The 22,919-nt window shown below is 30.3% G+C and overlaps 2 protein-coding genes across 5 annotated transcripts in view; both read right to left on the bottom strand.

The window, feature by feature from the left end:
* Nucleotides 1-8,800, bottom strand: part of LOC136989777 (uncharacterized) — a 72,597-nt gene extending 63,797 nt beyond the window's left edge. For 3 of the 4 annotated variants that reach the window (XM_067288041.1, XM_067288042.1, XM_067288043.1), the window contains exon 1: nt 8,718-8,800. The gene's annotated coding sequence lies outside the window, so the exon portion shown is untranslated. The remainder of the gene's footprint in view (nt 1-8,717) is intronic. The other variant, XM_067288044.1, reaches the window with a different exon arrangement.
* A 10,230-nt stretch (nt 8,801-19,030) lies between these two features.
* On the bottom strand, nt 19,031-19,603 carry LOC136989851 (zinc finger BED domain-containing protein 5-like). Its single transcript, XM_067288133.1, has one exon. It carries the CDS (start codon nt 19,601-19,603, stop codon nt 19,031-19,033), a length of 573 nt encoding a protein of 190 aa, XP_067144234.1.
* Nucleotides 19,604-22,919: the final 3,316 nt, after the last annotated feature.

Here is a 22,919-nt window from a genome sequence, read left to right as displayed (position 1 = left end):
TATTCAATTTTTTCCTCCCTTCAAATATTAACTTAATTTTGTCATACTGTGTTTAAACATGGCCTTCAAACATATATATAATTCACAATATATTATAATGTGACTGACTGTATTATATTATTAAAACAAACAATATTAGCAAAAATAAAATAAAAAACAGTTTAACTTACATCACTAAATGCTTTTTGACATACTAGTCCATCTTCAGAGTTGAAATTACTATATTCTATTTAAAACATTTGAATAGAACATAACAATTTCAACTCTGAACATGGACTAGTAGTCCAAAAGCACTTGGAAATAAATTAAACTTTTTGTTTGTTTTTTTAATGACTAAGCAAGCAGAAAACTAGAATTTGAGTTATGGAATTAGTTTATGGTGGAACAAGTATCTTCTTTAAGTGTCTTCTCCTGTCAGGAGGTTGACAATCATTTCATGCCACCATGATCTATCTTGTGCTTCTCTTGAGCACTCTTCATACGTTAAGTATGTCCAATTCCTGTATGTACGTACGTACGTGTGTGTGTATGTGTGTAAAATGAAACATAAGCAAAGCTGAACTCAGACTTTCAATTTAATAATTGTTGAAATGAGAGAGGAAGTACTGAATTATTCTTAGATTTCTTACATTTGATCATCATCAAAAACTCAAGAGAGAATTTATATTTGTTTATAAATAAATAAACAATCCCAAACAAAAATTTATATCTTAAAAAAGTACCAAATTAGAAATTTTATGAAATTTCTATAAATTCAACTTTCTTCTTAAAATACAAAATATGAATTATAGAATAATATTACGTATGTTTCTTATTTAAGATACTCTTATCCATACTAACTTTTTCTAACTCTAATAAAGAGAATGCTTAAATATTCCTCTTCATAAAACTATATTAACTATACTGGATTAGAAAGAATTATAAAAAATACCACCTTTTTAAACACTCCAGCAAAAGTTTAATATTTCAAAAACGTTTTCGATCTTCTTTAACGATCATCATCAGTTAAACGATAAAATAAAAAGAACATTACAGAAATAGAACATAATAAAATTAAAATTATGAAAATAATGAGCGTGCATGTGTATACAAAGTTGCGCACTTAGGGGTATAAAATTCAAAATAATGATAAGGATATAAAGATATAAATACATAAATAGTTTAGACCAGCGGTTGCCAACCTTTTTTTGACCAGGGACCACTTTGATTTCATTGTTGCTAACAGGGACCACAAGGTTTAAGAAAAATAAACTGTGTCAATCTAAAAATAAACTTTAATCAAAACTTTTAACATAAGTAATCGTTAAACTCAAAAGTAACATGCTTTAACAGTACTATTATAATAGAAAACATAACATTTTTAGTAAAAATTAAATTCAGTTTGTATCAATGTGGGAATAATTTAAAATGAATAAAAGTTTTTTAAATCTTTCGCAAACCATATTTTAGCTCTTGCGGACCACTAGTTGGGAACCGCTGGTTTAGACTAACGACTAGTAGGCACTCTATCAAACACCTTGAGAAGCTGGAAATTTATAAAGCAAAATGTATTAATCACAGAGATGCTGACCCTTTGCCCACAGCATGGAAATCGTTATATCAAGATAATCTATAATAGTTAAAGAACAAATTTGTAATGCGGATCTGTTGAGCTATTTATGTATTTATATCTTTATATCCTTATCATTATTTTGAATTTTATACCCGTAAGTGCACAACATTGTATACACATGCACACTCATTATTTTCATAATTTTAATTTTATTATGTTCTATTTTGTAATGTTCTTTTTATTTTATCATTTAACTGACAAAGATCATTAAAGACGATCAAAAACATTTTTAAAATATTAAACTTTTGCTGGAGTGTTTAAAAAGGTGGTATTTTTTATAATATTCCTCTTCAATAGGAACCACAAAGAATATCAAAATAAAGACAGCTACAAAATCAATGTACATTGAACTATTTTTCCAAATAACTATGGCTCATCTTTATGCATTACACAAAAATATTTTCATTAATAAGCTTCATTTATTTTATTTTATTCTATTATCTTATCACTTTCACAAGACAGACCTATTAAATGTTGTTTGTTAAAACATAAATTATTTACCAACCCAATTTAATTGTTAATTATGGAAAAGATTAAGATTAAGATAAAATTATCTCATCAATTGTTATTCTGAAAGAAATTTATACAAACAACCTTTTAAACAAAAATGAATTATCCAACATTGAATTAACTGTTTGATAACAGAATGCTCACAAGTCAGAATTGTTTCTGAAAATTTTATTTGCCTTAATTAATCTAAATAAAAAGTAATTAAAGAAGGGACATAATAAGTAATTTTTCACAAATGTTATCCATTATGGTCTGAATGCAAACAATAAATTTACTTAAATAAAAATTCGGTCCCAAACATGTAATGGCTGTAATTTTATTATATAATATAATTTAATATCTCTATACAAATCTATCCAATTTTTATATTATTTGTTTGCTAGTCTTGTTGCATATTATAATCATATTTAGTTTTTCATATAAAATAGCAATACCAAACACTCAATTCTTGACATGTCAAATCTGAATGTAACAATATATCAATTTTAAATATTTGAAACTAATGAATGTTTAAAATGTTTGTACAAATTATCAAATATATCTGGTAGTCCCAATTTTTTTGGAACTGCATTGTATCATTATATATATTTGTCTCCACATGGAATATTAATCCACTCTAGCAATTCAATTCAATTCAATTCAATTCAATTGTTTTATTAAGGCATACAAAAGTACATGGTGAGCACCACTAGGCATAGCTGGCAAAAGTATACATGAGTATAAATAAAGATAGACAATAAGTATAAACAATAATGTGTATACATGTTAAAATAAATGAGAAAAGTGATAACAGAGTATGAATGGATATACAGTAGAGCGTCGATAAGTGGAACGTCGGTAAGTGGAATGGCCGGAAAGTGGAACGATTTTCAGTCGGACTGTGTCGTGCTGAATCGAATGTTTTTGATACTAAATTTACTTCTAAAGTATAATTTTCATGTTTTTTATATTCTTTAATATATTTATTTTGTTTGTACAAAATGCAGAAATAATTTTTAACGATACGATAGCCTCGATGATTATTATAAAAATTTTCGTTAGGCTTAAAATCGACGAAAATTCAACACGAAGCAACACGCAACGGAGAAAAATTCAACAGGAAGCGATACGCAATGGAGAAAAATTTGAACATCGGACAGGTTAATGTATTTTTTCGTACAAAGTCGGAAACTGGAACAAATCATTAACTGGAAGGACCCCAGTCCCCAATTGGTTCCACTTTTTGACGCTCTACTGTACAATCAATTGATTGTTTAATAATAACAGGATATGTGACTGAAGATGTAGTGTGTATGGAGTGTAAAATACAAAATGAATACCTTTAAATATAATTATGAAGAGTAGACTAACATAAATGCACAATAAACAACAATAAATTGGTTACAAAGTAGATATAGGAGATGGTAAAATAAAATAAATTCACGCATGGTTATATAAGTGACAGATTATAAGGAATATAACAAAAGAAAATAGATTACATATGTAGATAAATTATGTACAATAATTACAAGGAGATGTACTGTACAACAGCAGAAAGAAGCACATAGTTAGGTGTGCATAGATATGCCAGTAGGTGCATAGATATGCCACTCCTTTTATGTTTTCAAAACCACAATTATTAATTATAATTTTTGACCAGTAAAATTTTATTAATGAATTTTAATCATTTTTAAATTTGAATCAACACAAATTTGATATTTCTACTCTTCATAATTATATTTAATAATTATAATAATAATAAAATTTAATTTAATTATTAAATTAAAAATTGACAAATAACTCATAAACTTGCAACAAATCAGTGTGTCACAGACTTGATTGTGTTCCACTTGCATTAAATGAAAAAAAAGGAAAACAAACTGGATATAATACAATTTTGTTTGATAAAAGGTAGGCAACTCAAAGATTTCATTTTATTTTAAAATTATTTACACATTTTTATCATAGAAGACTTTCCTTATGGATGACAAAATTAAAATAAAACTATTTATTCACCAAAAATTTGTGGTGATTGTTCAGTTGAGTACCAATATACCACTGTATTTGATTAATGCAATTTTTATATACGTGGTAGCATTGAAGGATTAATCATGTTAATCCTTCAATGGATACTGGGATCTAATCAAGAGATACCTGTAGTTAAATTTTTAAACTGTTATAATGTTATAAACTAATAATGTTATAAACTAATAAACTGTTGTAGTTAAATTTTTAAACTGCGTGCCATTGTTTCTCATTGTGTGAGCATTACCCCACATGTCTAGCCAAACAATTCCATTGCTTTCCTTTCTTTTTAGCTCCATCATGGGACCAAAGAAAGATTCCAGAGCAAGCAACCCTTCGAATGCCATGTTAAATATTCATTTATTTTTTACATTAGTCTTTTATATTCATTTTATATTAATTTCTTTTTGTTTTTAGTACCAAACACCATATTTATTCTCTATAAAATGTGTTTTGGTATGTATTTTGGAGTGTCTAAAATGAATTAATTGGATTTATATTGATTCATATGAAAATAATTGCCTTGGTTTTCATCAGTTTCGGATTTCACCGATTGTTTTTGGACAGATTATCAATGAAAATCGAGGTATCACTGTAAATCAACATATTAGAATTTTCCTGATCTATCAATATCAGTTAATAAAACAACTCTGGTATCAGGAATATTGTTTTTAGTATCAAACACCATATTTATTCTCTATAAAATGTGTTTTGATATGTATTTTGGAGTGTCTAAAATGAATTAATTGGATTTATATTGATTCATATGGAAATAACTGTACCGATATTGGTTATCATATCTAAACTATCAAAAAAAGAAAAGATCAAACATCAATTTATAAAATGAACCAATTCTGATTTATTGGCAGCATTCAACATGCAGATATATCAGTAACATCTACATCTCTGGATACAACATAAGAAATTTCTCATGTTTCTTAATTATAATTTATATTCTTTTTTTTATCATTCCTAAATAATTTGTATGAGAAAGAACAAAATATTAACAAACTTATATTAGAGAAATCAATCAAAAGAAATATATTTTAATTTTTTTTCTTTATCATCATCATTAATATTTATTTTTTATTCCTCTCATTCACATTGAGAGCCAGTTACAACATACTCTACATCCTAAGAAGACTGATTCTGTTATTAACACAGTTATTTCAATAATTTTACACTTATAATAAGAATTGAGAACTGTTTGCAATGTTGATAATTCCAATGAAAAAGAGAACAACTATAATAATTAAAACTGTGTAAGATAAATATAATGCCAACTGTTTGCTCAAGTGTCATAAAACAAATGCAATCCAATGAAAAATAAAATTAATGATAATGGACAGAAACAAAATAATAATAAATTTTCTTATTGAAAAAAAATTCAGTATTTATAGTTATGACAAAAGAACAACACTTAGTATAACTCCAGCAAAATATGTTTGACAAAAAACATTTAACCTATTACTAAAAATTTTCTTCAGTTGGAACATCAAATTTAAATGAAAAAAGAACACAAAGAACACTAAGCACATTTCAAATGCAATGGAAAACCTTAAATGAATGGGAAAACATTCTAAACCAATAGAACACCTGTACTATTCAAATACAACAAATATAAGAAAAAATATAATAAATACATTGTATAATCAAAATATAAACACAAGCAAATATAAAATTGATTTGGTCTTTAATATTTTGTGTAATGACAACAACCCTCACTGCTACACAAACTCCCTGCATGTTTATGCCATTTTAATTGAGTACCAGCACCACTTCAACACAAGGCTAACACATGTTTCTTAATTCTTTGTCTTTTCACACAAAGAATTAAGAAACAAATATGTCAACAGTGCACTCAGCAGAGAAATATAACAATCTTACTTCACCACCTAATGTTTGTTGAGAAAAGTTGCTTATTAAACAAACATTTTCAACCTATTATTGTAGATCATCTTCAGGATTTTAAATTTGATAATAAATTGTTATAGAAATGGAATATTCAGATATTGCAGATTTACATTTAACCTAAAATTCTAAATACAAATTTAAACTTAAATGAATAAAATAATGTGTAATGAACAAAATATGATTAGCAAAAATAAAATTAAGAAATATTAAATAAAAATATTAGATAAAACTTCTAAGTAAGTATAACATAAAAGATAAAAGTATGAGGAAGTGAACATTGTGAAAGCAGTACACTCTTCATCTCTTGCAAAGAACATATCAAAAATAGAGATATACAAGTAAAACGACAAGGCTGTATTTGGAACAAGACTATGTCTCGGAGACTCACTACTAAGCAGAATCACTTCATCGCTCATAGCGGGTCTCATTCTCATTCTCCAATCATCTTTAGTATCGCTGGTTTTGAGCGTGATCATTCAAACTTTGCTGATCACAGCCATGACCACAAGGTCATCCACAATGCATTTTCAGTGAAATTAACCTATCCAATATTGAAATTTCTCTCTGTTGCATGACACCCCAAGTTAAATTTTTGTCAATGCGAAAATTTCTCGTTTTTGAAAAAATAATGGTGGCTATTGTATCATTCGCAATTATTTTTTTTATTTTTCACAAACAAAATATATATATTAATAAATGTAAAAAGAAAAAATAATTATATTTTGGAAGTTAGTTTTAATATAAAATTATAACCACACATTATCTAGTTTCAAAAACATTCTAATGATGAAATGAGATATCTCCGGTCAATCAGTAAAGGTTAGCACATGGCGACAGGGGGCGTATTCTGGTCCCCATCTCTGGTCTATTGTCTCTCACAAGCCGGTTGCTGATTGGCAAATCATTTGGATTAGCCAATCAGTGACCAGCTTGTGAAAGACGAGAGACCAGAATACAGTCCAGAAATATGTCGGAAATAACACAAAACAGATAAATGGGATTTTTCAAAGATTCATTTGTCAAAATTCAATTTCACAATATTCATATTTCTGACTTCCCAACGAGCAATGCATGCACAAATCTCACACTACTGCCTGTTTATAGAGTGTGTCGCCCTTTTGTATTTTATTTTGACTCTGTTCTCAGTCCCCTGACTACCTACAAGTCTGTTTTTTATGCACGCATGATTTGGGCACTTAATAATCTGTGCCAAATTGCAACTCTTGACATGTATCCTTCATACCTCTAAGCTGGTAACACAGTAGGCAGTACGATTTTATAAACAAGACATAGTCTTGTCAATAAGAGCAAAATTAATGACCAATGCCTAAATGCCAAAGATGCAAATGCATTCACCTAAAGATGAAAATACATAATGGAAAAGAAATCAATGCATAAAAACCCTTAGTCCTATACTGCTCTGCAATCAAGTTTGCTTTTTACTTTTAATATTTTTACATGATTTTTGCATTTTGGCTCAGGACACCTTGACATATCAGAGAAATGCAAAAAAATTCATATTTATAACTCTTGAAAGTAAAGTATTTTGTAAGATTTTGTCATGTCTAAGAAATGCTTGCAATTAGTTTATTTTAAAATATACAAATCAATACAGAATATGTAATTAAATCTCAAAATTTTCAATTAAAAACATGCTTTTTTTCCCATTCTGAACATAAAGTTTATAAATCAGAATAATTTATGAAAAAATTTTCTTCTTTATAACAAATTTTATTTAAAAAAAAATCATCGTCTCTCATTCCAGTTATAACAACCTGCAACTGATTTTATATAGAAAACTATGTGTTACAATGAAGAAATGTCTGTATGAAGTTTATTTAAACAAACACAAATCAATGTGGCAATATGTAATTAAAACTGAAAAGTTTAATTAATAACATGCTTTTTCACATTCAGAATGTCAAGTAATTCAATATTTAATCAAATGGTGCATCATTATCATCTCATGTACAGTACAATGTTAACAGATTACATATTTTCTATATATTTAAATGATTAAAGTATTCTTAACACTTTTATCCATTAGAAATTAAATTTCAAAACAAAAATGTGATCATTATTAATATCATTCTAAACATAAAAAATATTAATAATTAATGTAATTCCTTGAATAATGTTTGTATATATAGTTTAATTGTATTTTAAAGATAAATTAAGCATAGTTTTTTATGTAGAAAGGTGATTAAATGTCAATTTTTAAGTCGATTTCGAAGTGAAATTGATGAGACTTCATAAAGGTATTTTCAAAGTCGCCATTAACGGCCGCCACCACAAACAATGCTTAGATATATTAATTAATTTCAAATAAATAAAAACGATATACTGTAATACGAAAAGCATTTCCGAATTTATTAACATTTATTATACGACATAAACGTTTAAAATAACTAAATAATCATTTTATTAATTTTTTATCTATTTCTCGTTAAGCCTATCATAATGGCGCGCACTGAGAGTGGCGCCCTCAAAGATTCTTCGGTAAGGCTTAACAATTCATCGCTTTCTAACATATAAAAGCACATTTTAAGTTGGCGTAAAGTACGTCGCTTTTAAATAACCATGAAAAATATATCTAAAATTCACTAAATTTAAATAGATTTTATTGATTTTTTTAAGAGTTTCGTTTATGTTAATAAATTGTAATAATCAAACTTACCCTGCGTACTCCGACTTCGATAGGAAACGTCTCGTTAGAGGGCTCTGCAAGCTTTTGTGACGACGATATCCGCGAGGAGGCGTCTTGTAGCTATAATCAAAAAAAAAAAACAACACACAAAAAACAAAATGGCGTCACCTTATTAGTATATTTTATTAAGCGGAAAAGCTTCTACGGTAATTAAACGTTGAAGCGCCTCTTTCTATCGATGAATCGTAATATTAACGTTTGTTTTTTAATGATTTTATTGCCAAATAGCGAAATATTTCGTTGTTAATTTTGCTAAGAATCTACAAATTAAGTAAAAGTTTTTGAATCTAAATGCCATATGTATCAATTTATTTTTTTATACTTATATAATAAATTTTGAAAACAGTAATATTTCTATGTAATATTATTTAATTATTTTTAAACGTAGAAATATGATGTTATGTGACTATATTATAATAATAAAAATTTCAATTTCTTCATATTGATTATATGTACTGTACTGTACTGTACATTTTGATTAGTAATAATAAATTTTACATATTTTCAAGAAAAATAATGATAAGTTAATGATATATTTGCTGATTCAATATTATTTTCATCATATTTCATATATTAATTACTTTCAGGTAATTGCATGTGTACAAGTATGTAAACAAATTGTCTAAAAGTAACCTCTATTCATATTTCTATTTTTAATTTAATTTGTTTAAATACGAGTTTTTTTTTTATTTTTTCAATGTAAAATTACCTATGTACACTTAAAATCAACATTGAGAAGTATTACTTTCTAAAATGCTAAGGAAGATATTCAAGTTTATAAACTTATAGAATTTAAATAGTCTAATTAATCCTGACAGTACAAGGTTCTCATATGACCATTTGCAATTATTTCTAAGATTTCCATAACAGAGATTCTAACATGTGCTTCTGTTATCTCTCTACTTGCTGCAGCATAACTTTACACTGCTTCGTGTACAGATGGAATTTCAAAGCAAGAGCACCTGTTTTCAAGGTAGTCAAACTATATCAAACTAAACATAATTTTAAAAAAATAGAACTGAGAAAGTCACTTCTTTATTACTACTACCAGATATGGTAAAATTAGTATATTTTAATTGTTTTTCATTGTTAACATTGTTCATTAATAGACAAATATTAAGGTTCTCACAAGCTTTTGTTTGGTGTTTACCATAAACTACTGCACCGGTAGATTTCCCTCCTTGCCATTTTTTCAGTGTTGGCCAGGCATGCTGAATTTACTCTCTTCTACTCTGACCATCTGCCTTCTTTTAGCATATCTACAGTATGACAAATTTCTCATTTTATGGGCTAGTGTTAAAGTAGAATTCAATTGCTTTGCAACAGTTTTCTACAATAAACTCTTGTAACTTTACAATACAATCTGAACAAAATAATGCTCTAAATTTTCTTAATCTAAATATCCACTGAAGTTCTAACAAGTTCTTGTTTCTAAATAACATGGCTTATTATTGTTTATAAACTCTCCAAGAAATAACATATATTGATGATACAATAGACCCCCCTATAACATGGTAGATAAGTTCGGTGTTATAGGGGGTCTACTGTACATAAAAAATAAATTTTATTAAAAGCATTTTTTTCCTTTAATTATATTTTAAGGCATCTTCAATTAGTTCAGAACAGTTCAAAATAATCAAATACTGTTTTATTTTATAATAGTTTAAAGTCTTCTTATTTATTATTTATAAAAACATTTAAATTCTGTTACTATACTGTAAATAGACAAATATAAAATTTTTCTATTAATATTGATATTTATTGAATTTCAGATACTCTATATCAGAGGTCACCAATTTTTTTCACAGCAGGCCAGATAACAGAATGACAAGCACAGGCTGCATAACCATTTTGTTCAGTACAGCACACTGAATATACAAAAAATAAAGACAACCAACATATTTATTTACCAATACACAAACACAATCGCTGCAGTAAGTTCGTAATCGCTTTTGTTAGAAACTTTATTGCAGGTATTTACACAAAAAGTGCTCTGATATCCAAAGTCGCCAAATTTTTTATTTCGCTAATTTCCCTAAAAATTATATTATTGACAGATGCCACCACTAATTATTTTAATTTTTTATACATACTAAGTTTATCTACAAATTATGATATTTCCATATAAATAATTATATTTTGTGGTAGCAGGCCAGATGAACTGACCTCAAGGGCCAGATCTGGCCCCCAGGCCATAGTTTGGTGACCCCTGCTCTATATTTTCCAAACATTGTCTATTTCTTCATTTAAATATATTGTGTCTTTCATCAAATTTCCATCTTCCAGTCTTCTCAGAGTTTCATATATCAATAGGCTCTAAGTTTATTATTTGTTTATAAATCTTATCAGTGGGCACTCTCTTCAATATCTATTAACTTTGCCTTGTATAATCATTTATAATTGATTTTTATGATATTCAGAAATAAATACAGTTTTAATATGAAAATCTTTGTCTAAAATTATTATTAGTCATACATCATTATCTAAGGATGGTCAGATGTCAGCCTACTGCTCTAGGGATATAGGATTGAATTTAGATGAGCAGCCCCAGGGATTTTTCAGGAGTGTTCTGTCTTGGATACATCAGGCCCTGTCTCTTGCTACCTAGCTGTTCCCATTATAGATTTGGCCAAACTATGATGGGTATGGTCAAAACATCTCTTACTTCCTGTAGAGTAGAAAGAATCAAACATAAAAAAAAAACATTATTCAAATGTCATACATTCCTGACAATTCAGATATCAGTGTGTTTTCCATTATTTCTTACAGAAAAAACTATAACTTGTTTCTGGTTCATCTGAATAACCCCATCCAATTTTCTCAAATGATATTAAAACACTGCAAAAAAACCTATTTACCTATTACTCCATGTCTGTAGCATAATATTAACACTGCAAACTCTAATTACCTTAATAAACACTTAATGAGATCATTAAAGGATATATTTGTAAGCAATAATGCAATGAATAAGTTTGTATAGTATCTCCAAAAAATTTAAACACATACCAGCATACCTCAAATTACTAATGTTTTCATCTGTATATAACAGTCATCTTTAGGTGTATATGTTAGGCTCAAAGACCGAAATCGCTCATTGAGCAAAAAACAGCCACAACGCACATTTCAAAATGACCACAAAGCAAAATTCGTGTCGCTCTATAGCTAGCTGAAAGCTTTCTTCAGTCCAGGAACCTTTTTGAGAAGTCCTTATATAATTTCTATGCATATCCTGCAATAAAACTAGAAAACAAAAATTTATTAAAAATAGGCATGGCCATTTTCAAACATGCATTGTGGTTGTTTTTTCGCTCAGTGAGCAATTTCGGTCTTTGAGCCTAACATATATAATGTGGAACAAAACAAATTATAATTGTTTAAATTAATATATATCAGTTTTGCAAAGTTATCTCCAAGAAATTATCTAAGAACTGCATTTTCTGTAAGAAATGAGAGTAGGATAAAGATACTGTACATTTTGTATTAAGTTATTGTTATATAGAAATAGCATAACAATGATATAAACAAATAAGATAGCAAACCTGTGATGAACTGTTAAGTATAAGTGGACCACCCAGTCTTAACTACTACTGATAATACTGAAAGTTCAGTATCCAATGACAACAGAAAGCTTACTCTACATATTTGAAGTCATACCGTAATCTCTTAGATGCTTAGATTACATATTCAAACATCAAATCACATGTAAGTCTTTTGTTGCCTCTATATTGGATACTAAACTTTTGGTATTATCAAAAGTAGTTAAGACTCATGCTCCTGGTAAGATTATAATGAAATTTTGTGAAAAAGATCAGTAAACTGCACAACTATATTAAAATTTAATTATTATGAATTCAAAAATAAATAATACTCTACTTTTCACTTTTACTAGTGCCTCTTTCAAATTTATTGTGTGTACTTCAAAGAAATTTGTAACACTATGATTATCTAATTAAGATATGATGGATACTAAAGATCATGATTTATATTGGGAATTCAGATACCAGGATATGGCTTTATTATTAACAAATGTGTTGAAGAGAAAGACTAAAAATGATGTCTTTAGTTCTTAGTGGGTGCACTGCCTTGTAAAAATGTTTTAGTTAACTTACTTTAATAATTACTGCTTTCTCTTGATTCTATGTTGTTTGTAAATGCTATTTTTATATAAATCAAAATGTTTAGTTGAAGACAATACAGAATCATATCAAATCTGTAAAAATTATAGTATTGGAGACAGCTGATGACATTTGTATTTTCTATTTAACAAATTTTACAAAAATTTTTATGTTAAAATGATCAGACTTTTTTCAGCAAATCAGAGGACACTTATCAATCATCATTTTTTAGGGTACACAATCTACATGTATAAGTACTATCAAATGGGTACTGTCCATACACATGATTTAGACCTAAACATTTTAATTTTGACTGAGCTAGTTCACTTCAATCAAATAGCTCTTCTCCAATAAGATTTATAGCTATTTACTTTTGACACTATTTTAGCTATATTTTTTGTCCACATTTTAAAATCTGACTCCTTTTTGACATTTCCTCAAAGAATTGGTTACTTCATAAAAAATGACTTGGCAACATGAAAACATTGGACACATCCTTTGGTGGAAAAACTGTGGCAGTTACAATATTCAGTAGGAACAAGGAAATGAAAAAACAGAGACATGACTCCTTGCCAGGAATGTCCTCGTAAATTCAGTATTTGAAGAAAAAGCATGATTCCACCAAATAATAGTTGTTTCCTAATGACTTTTTGTAAACATTTTTCTTCCTTTTTTCAGTAAACTCTACAGATATCCAGTTTTATGCATGCACTACATGGTGGCTGCATAAGACTTCAAACACTTGTAACTTCTGATAAATGCATCTTTTAAAAAATGTTTGAGATAAATCTTTGTTTATTCTTGATGTAGAATCAGAATATGTAATAAAAAATGGCAGTTCTCACTTAAGAAAATGAAGTTGACCTCATTTTTACTGCTCTGTAGCTTGTTGATTTGTTTACTGATCTATGATGAAATCAATAGCCCATTTTGTGGTCCCCTTGAAGTCTTATATTTTTTGTTCAATGATATTTTGTAGAATGCATATTTTCTGAATTATTCTACTTGATCAATTAAAATGGTCTACCCTATATATATACAATTTCATTGAAAATGTTCTTGAGCATTCTTAAAAAAACAGAAAACAGTTAAGATCAAAAATGAAATTTTGAAATTGATCTATTAAAAATACATATTTGAAAATGTACGATTTGAAATATTTTTAAAGTGAATATTCAATAGAAGAATCTTAATAAAAATTCTATATTTATAACAAGTATATTTTATGTGATGTCTGGATAACCAAGATCAGTTAAATTCTGCCACTCTGCAGGACATGGATCAAATTTGGGTGGTCAAAAAATCCCAGGAATTTTTGAAAAATAATCTGTTTCAGGTATATCAGGCTCCATCCCCCACCATTCAACTGTTCTTATTGTGGACCTGACTGTGAATCCATTATGGATATGATTAAAAAGGCCTTCTTAGTACCCAGGAGGCAGAGAGAACGTTAAAAAAAAAGTACATTTTATGCAAACTATATCCTATTTGTCACATACATAAAATCTCTATAGGACAGTTAATAAGAGAATACTTGTATCCCACTTTTATCTTCTTGTTAAAAACTATTTTATTTATAACAATTTACAGTAACATGCAGTAATAGTTTATTTCTATTTAAATATAAATTATAATTTTACACAATTTAGCTCTTGAGCTAATCTAGAAGAATAATTTGATAGTGACTGCTTCATAATCAAGTTATGCTAGCAAAGAGAATTTATTATTACTATTTATTATTTATTAAGCAAAGAGAATTTATTTGAAATAATAGTACCCTTGTGATCAAAAAGTATTGGAAATTGTTCAATAAAATGCAAGATTTGAATTTATTTCATATGTGCATCTTAATGTAATCATGCTTGAATGTATTTCAAATCTTGCAATTTCATCCCTTCAAAGTAATCCCTTCCACTGCATTGCATTGTACATTTTTGAACATTTTTTCCAATCCTTGAAACATGCTTTAAAGTCGTTTTCATGAAACCACTTCAGGAGTCTCAGCAAATTTTGTTACAGCATCAATCAACTCAAAATGGTGACAAAGAAACAGAAATTTTAGTTGAGGAAACAGGATAAAGTTACATGATGCTGTATCAGGTGAATACAGAGCTTGTGAAACAGTACTAAATTTCATTGAATTTTTGGCCAAAAATTCATGAACAATAAGAGCATTGTAAGCACATGCATTATTGTGGAACAAAATCCATGAGTTTTTTGCCACAAATTAGGATGTTTTCTACAAACTTTGTCACACACACAATGCAAAATGCTCAAATAAAGAATCCATGATTCACAACACCACAACAATCAAACAAAAATCAGTCAACATGTCCTTGATTTTTGACTGACATTGTCTTTTCAGTCTTGCTTTTCCTTTTGAGCACCATTCACTTGATTGATGAGCTGTTTCAGTGTCAAAAGCATAGATCCATATTTCATCATACATAATGATGCATTTTAAGAATTATTCACCTCAAGAAAGCCATTTCCCTAGATACTCAAACACGTTTTTTTTTTTGGAAAAAATTCAATGTTTTTGGGACAACTCAAGAAGTGACACACCACAAGCCCAAATGAACTTTTAAAATTGCTTCACAAGATTCAAATAATACTGGAACATGTTCAATAATGTCCCTAATTGTTAAACAATGCTCATTGAGTATCAAATCTCTGACTCAAGTGACATGTTCATCAGTTGAAGTAGATGGTCAACCAAAGCATGGTTCATCTTCAACACATCCTCTGCCTTCCTGGAACATGTTGTACAGCTCAGTCTGTCAAAAACGAGTTTCTATCATCACCAAACACTTTTTGCAACATTCCAACATTTTTGTAGCAGTAATTCTGTTGCAGAAACAAAATTTAATGCATGTTCTTAGCCTAATTACACTTGACATTTTGAAAAATTGATGGCACAGAAATTTGTTACACAAAAACAAGCATTTATTTGCAAAAGAAAACAGCCAATGACTTATGAACTGCTGCTAGGTGTCAATGAAATTCAAATCAAATAATGAAAGAATGATAACAGTGGTCTCTTTCTTACACACACACAGTTTAGATGAATCATTTCCAATACTATTTGATCACTAATTGCTTTAGAAAAGATATACTTACAGTATGCAATAAACAAAGAATTTTTTTTTCTTTGTTTATTATGTGTTAAACTATTATGCATTTAGGTGTCAGTTAGTTGATTATATAGTTACAGTATGTAAGTTTGTTACAGGAGAAAAACAATAGTTACTAGCAGAAATATACAACATGAAGCCTTATCAAGAAAGTATAATAAAAGGTATGATGATAAACTTTATCAAATATACTGTATTAGTATAAAATGTTTTTAAAAATAATTTTATATTAACTTAAGAAATGTGTCTTTAATTTATATAGCAGCATTTTTTACAGCTATACATAGAATATTTTTTTATATTTTGACAATACAGAAACAAAATTAAAATTTATTGGTGAAAATACATTAATCTTTTTTATAATTAACATTCCTTCAGTCTAAATAGACTGGTAAAAAAATTAATTAATGAGAAATCAAATACCATTTATTATATATTGTATATATGTGATTTGCTGACTAGGAAAGGTGGAATTAGTTAAACTTGCATCAGGATCGGGCAGATCTACATAGGGACTAATAGGACTTAAGCCCTGGGCCCCAAGTGTCAAGGGCCCACAAAAATTCAATCATCATCATAAAATTTTTAATACTTTTTCATTAAAAATGAGCACTTATCATATAGTAAAAAAATAGTTTATAGGTTAGGTTAGGTTAAGTTTGGTAAGAATGATAAAAATGAGGCCCCATTGGGCTTCAATAAGCCCTAGGCCCCAAAAAACCTAGATCCATCCCTGGTCAGGATGTACAGTTCAAGGGGTTAGAACTGTATGTGGGTAGTGGTGGACACACTGACTCAGGCACTTTTACAAATGAAACCCGATATATTTTATATAAGAAAAGCTTGCATGCTGTTTCAGGAGGCACTTCTTCTCTCTGACAAAGATCAATAGAGAGTCCACAGATGCTAATTTGTAGCTGTTGGAACCTCATTGGTCATTGGATCCCAGTGTTGTGGGTAGTCCAGCAGATAGAGGATGACAGCAAAGCACAGTCAGGGATGACAGAACTTTGTTAGAAGCAATGGCATACAAAGACAAGAAGAGTGCACAGGTCACTTTGGACAGTACAAAATGACAGAAATCCACCCTTCAACCTTGAAATCAGATATTTAAGTGATTTCATCCACCAAATTTCCTTCTCTGATTGGTTCCAATTCCTTCTCATCATTTTCCAATTGGTCTCCTCCCTTTTTTCCAGGTGGAAATAAGATCGGACCAGGTCACGAGAAAGATCGATCTTAGGTATTCAACTCAATACCGTCTCTTAACTTTGACTGGGAGATGTTGATGGAACTTCAAAACCTGCATTTGTATTTTTGATCGTTATGTTCTCTATTCTGACATTTTGGAATGTTAACTGTCAAACGCAACATTTTCCTTTCATCAAACCTCCCCATTTCCCAGCTCAGTTTAACTTTGATCATTTGTATATGAGTGTCAGAGTGAAAGTTTGAACTCTCTGGCCTGACACTGATTTATTTCTTAACATGTAGCTGAGTTGCACTTCTTTACTTTCATGTCACATTTATTTATTACAATTTCTTTTCTCTATTTTAAAATATTTTTAGCACAATTAATAACAGATTTAGACTCAGTCTGGAACTTCACACATGTATTGATGATGTTTTGACAAGGGCATAATGCAGTGTTCCGCAAACTTTTTGTGTTCAAGGTACACCTACCAAATCAAGAAATTTTAGAGGTACACCAAAGAAAAAACCAATGTTTATTTAATATTTATTTATTATAAAAATCAGTACAATGTTTAATGAGAAATGTGAGCCTGCTTAACTGAGCACAGGCAATCAAAATTTGGAACAATCATTGATAAGGCTGCTCTCATCTCTTGGTTGATCATCCTCAGGCGTTCTCTTTTTCTTGATTTAATCGTAGTGAGAGTTGAAAATCCCAATTTGCATAAGTAGGTTGTGGCAAATGGTAAGAGAATTGCAATAGCATGCTTTGAAAGCAGTGGATACTCATTTTTTATATACAGCCAAAAATGTGCTAGCTCTGTTTCGGAAAATTTTAGTTTTAATGTCCGATCAGTTTTTAGCTCCATGAATTCTTCCTGCTCGTTTATCAGTAGGTGTCCAATGGAAATGCTATCTGAGAATGGATTTCGTACCTAGTCCATAAGTTGCAGGTCACACTTAGGAAAATAAGAATTCATTTTTTCTCCTAATAGCTCCAAGTGTTTCACTATCAAAGCCTGCACTTTTTTTCTGAATCAGCAGCCATGACATTCGGGAACATTTCATTACTACCATTGGCAGCGTGGCTGATCCATAACACCAACTTAGCGCGAAAGCTTTCAATCTTGTCCGATAACATTAAAATATTAGAATTCCTACCTTGCAGTTTTTTGTTGAGCTCATTTAAATTGGCAAATATATCCGCCAGATATGCAAGTTTTGCTACCCATTCTTCTCTTTTAAACAGAGAAGCAAAATCTGAACCCCGAGCCTCTAAGAACGTCTGGGTCTCATTTTTTAGCTCGTAAATTCGAGAAAGCACTTTTCTGCGAGAAAGCCATCATACTTCTGTACGAAACAGAAGTGACTGATGATCTGCTCCCATTTCCTGACACACTGCATTAAACAGACGAGAGTTCAGCAGTCGTGACTTGATGTAATTGACAATTTTGACGACATCTTGTAAAACAGACAACAATTCATCAGGCAGAGACTTTGCCATCAGTGCTTCCCTGTGTAAAAAGCAATGTACATTTTTAATATTAGGGTTTTTTTCAGAAGCCCTGGTTATAAATCCCCTAATTTTTCCTGTCATAGCTGCTGGTCCATCTGTGCAAATGCTTATGCAGTTGTGCCATTCCAAATTATGCTCACTGAAGTACTGGTCTGTTACTTTGAATATTTCTTCTGCAATGGTATAACCAGATAGTGGCAGACAAAATAAAAAGTCCTCTTTTATTTCATATTCGTCAGTGTACCTCACATTTGATATGAGATGCGCGTGACCACTGATATCAGTAGCCTCGTCGACTTGTAGCGCAAAAGTTCCACTAAGCCTTCATTTTTCAATTAACGTTGACTGAATGTCGCTAGAAATATCATTAATTCGACATGAGATCATATCTGCTGATGCAGGTATTTTTTCGATTTCCTTAGCAGCTTCTTGGCTAATCATAATCTTGACAACTTCTTTGCAGACAGGTAAAATTAAAGTTTCAGCAAGAGAATGAGGCTTCTTGGATTTAACAATCATATTAGCGATCACATAGCTTGCTTTCTGCGCTTTGTCTGATGTTTTGAAAGACGAACTCATGAGAGTTACCTGTTTCTTAGACTGGTCTTTCAAACGTTGAAAAAAGGCTTTGTCTTTTTGAGCCACCGATGGGTGTTTAGTAGTTAAATGTCGTAAAAGTTTACTGGGCACCATTGAATTATTACTCAAAGTTTCTCCACAAACAAGACATTTTGGGATTGGGCATGATTCATCTCCGCAATATATAAAGCCATAATGTATATAGCTCTCATCATATTTTCGATTAACAAGCTTAGGTTTTTTCTTCATTGACTCTGCTTCTTGGGAATCATTAGTTTCAATTGACGAACTTGCGGTACGTTTAAGGAATTTATCCATTATATACACATACATGTATTAAGGTCTATTTATTTGTAATAAAAAAAGTCAATTACGTTTGCGACGACACAATCACAAACTAGCAGCTAGTTACTGGTGAAAAGCGATTTGTTTCAGTTTACAAAAGCGCGTGACAACGATGACTAAGCTGGGTGCAGCATTACAATATCACATTGACACACACATGCGTGTGGCGCGCGGGTGGGCTGTCCTGCTCCTCGCGCAACAAAACGCTTCGCTCGCATAACTCTCGGCTATGTGTAGGTGCATTATCTTCACAAAACTTGACATTTTTCCGCGGCACACCAACTATTGACCGCGGCACACACTTTGCGGAACACTGGCATAATGCACATTTGTTACAATTTTCAGAGAAGCTAAAAATGGTCAGAAAATAAACAGTCACAAACAAAACCTTTTTACCAGTGTTATTTTGTGTACTGTCAGAAAAATCAAATTTTTGATTAAAGTAACTGTAAATTTGAAATAAACGTAATGACTTAATAAAAGAGTGATGGTGATATTTGTGGATAGTCGTTACGGGAAATTTATGGATTATGCCATTCTTCTAAAACATCATCTAGATGTACAGTACATATAGTTAAAATGTAGACCATTTTGAATTTTTTATTTTCTAATGAAGTAAAAATACACCTTTAACAGGATAATCTGTAACAGGTATCTGTCTACACCTGAGAATGGCCCATTGAGTATCAAAAACATTAGTGTTTCTCCAATATTACCCTCCCTGTTAAAGATGTATTGCTTACTTCATTAAATTAATTATAGTGGCTAGTTTAACTTTGTTATTTTTATTACTTAATGAGATCTGAAAGAGTTAAAAATAAAAAATGAAAACCACATGTAGATGATATACTGATTGCATGAGATGGGTAATAGGTTATTGGATTTTGTACAACTATTATTGAATGACAATTCACCTATATACACCAGGGTGAAACCACTTAATCCTCTTGCAAACCTTGTAACCGGTGCTGTCAAAGTTTGTATGCGAACTTTGACAGCTATTATTGAATGTTTACCAACTGTGTTGACTTCACTTAGAGCAGTGGTTCTCAAACTTCATTTGGCTGCATACCCCTCGGACTTGGATTGCCAGGTACTTGCATATAAAATCTGAGACAAAATGAGTTCTTTCTGAAAAATACTAGGATAATTTAATTCCAGGACATGCAGGATGTATTTTTTTACTCTGCCAGTGACAGAAATACATTTAAAATATGGAAAAAAAGAAAACGATACTTCATTATGGGAACAATTTTTAGAAAAAGTCTTCCTATTGCTAGATGGCAGTCAAAAAAATCCTGGACAATCCCAGAAAACTGAGACATCTGGCAACCCTACCTTGGACAGAAATATGAATCTCTGAGTACCCCTTGTATGGACTGTAGAAGTTTCTACATGTGCATTTCAGATCATCACTGAAGAACAATGACAATCCAATGCACTCATGTTGAAGCATCTCAAGCAAATAGATTTTATTTCCATAATTTATTGTCATGAACATAATCAAGTATAACACTGTTACATTGACAAAATGGTCATGGTTATGGTATATTCAGTAGAAACAATGTGCTTGATGTGATGAATATAATGTTTTGATATCAAGTTTGGTTTGAGGAAATTTCAATTTGCTATGTATCCTACCAGTATGAAAAAATAATAATTTTATGTTGTAATAAAATATAATTGTATTCCAACCACTAGATGGAGTAAAGGAAAAGTGTCTAGTGGTCATGGTGGAATAAAGTCTATTTCTTATTAACTGATTTGTAAATTCTTTCAGAAGTTATATAACAAATGGTGACAAGGATGGGGTTGTTAGTACTTGTTTGCCTATAAGAATAAGATGAAATTCAAGTAAGAAAATTCTATAGGATCAAGGGAAACACTGCCAAGTAAGGTTGGGTTCATTAACTGCTAACTTTTGGATATATATGATTAAAGATTATAAATAAATTTGGCACTTGAGGTAGGCATTAGGTGCCATCTCTTATTAAAATTAATAATTATAATAATTTAAACAATTTAGATTAAACTGGAAGAAAAAAAATCGGCCCAAAGTGGGACTCAAACCCGCAACTCCCGCTTACCGTGCAGTCGTGTTGCCAGTTACGCTACTCGGATTTTCAGTCTGATCTCCTCTTCCAGCATATATAAGCCAAAGACATAACCATCGACAGCTATAATACATCGCAACCCCGGCAAGGTATATACCTTGCCGGGGTTGCGATGACCGACTGAGTGCCTTGAGTTGTTGTTTCTGGCTGTGGGCACAGAGGAGTCCTCAGTCGGTGTCGTAATAGCCATCGATGGTTATGTCTTTGGCTTATATAAGCTGGAAGAGGAGATTGGACTGAAGGCAACTGGCAACACGACTGCACGGTAAGCGGGAGTTGCGGGTTTGAGTCCCGCTTCAGGTCGATTCTTTTCTTCCAGTTTAATCTAAATTATTTAAATTTAAATATAATTATTAATTTTAATAAGAGATGGCACCCAACGCCTATCTCAAGTGCCAAATTTATTTATAATCTTTAATCGTATATATCCAAAAGTTAGCCCGATTATGTACAGCAGTTGGTGATGTATTGGTTAAATAACCATTTCCATTTTGAGCCAAAATCAAAAATTGTTCAGAGATTTCATTTTTAGAAACATAACCAGAAAGAAAATTAGAATATTCCTACATATACTGTATTTTTATGGAATTATGGTGTGCCATATATGAGGGACTCTGGCATACCAGTAACCCCAGGGTTTCCAGCATGCCAGTTAAACTGCAACTAAAATATAGAATTAATCAGATCTAAAAAAACTAGTTAATCAAATATTAAAGAAAACATTCTTTTGAATACAGTAAAATAATAACATTGTAATTCAACTGACTTAAAATCAGGAAGAGAGTTTTTATTTACAAGACAATAAAACAATTAATGACTTATTGACATTAGTAGTTAGTCGGTATGGACTACCCAGACCATCTACCCCAACCTTAAAAATAACACCTTTTGCTGAAATTTCACACAAAGCCCATGTTAATTGGTATAAACCCTGATAATTTACATTGAGTTTCTTAAATTTAATGTTTATTTTTGAATCAAATAACAATAAAATACATGTAAAAAAAAAGCACTAAAGATGGGTAAACACAACACCCTATCACTCATCATCAAATAGACAGGTAGAACGCATGGTACAGGAAACAAAACAAAACATATGAAGAATATCAGGAAAGGATTGTTCCACAAAACTTGCAGAATTTTTGTTATACAACCTCATAACACCAAGTACAACA

This window comes from Centruroides vittatus, unplaced genomic scaffold, assembly GCF_030686945.1.
Source record: "Centruroides vittatus isolate TY-2023 unplaced genomic scaffold, ASM3068694v2 scaffold_769, whole genome shotgun sequence".
Classification (NCBI taxonomy): domain Eukaryota; kingdom Metazoa; phylum Arthropoda; class Arachnida; order Scorpiones; family Buthidae; genus Centruroides; species Centruroides vittatus.
This window is presented reverse-complemented; position numbering and strand designations above follow the sequence as displayed.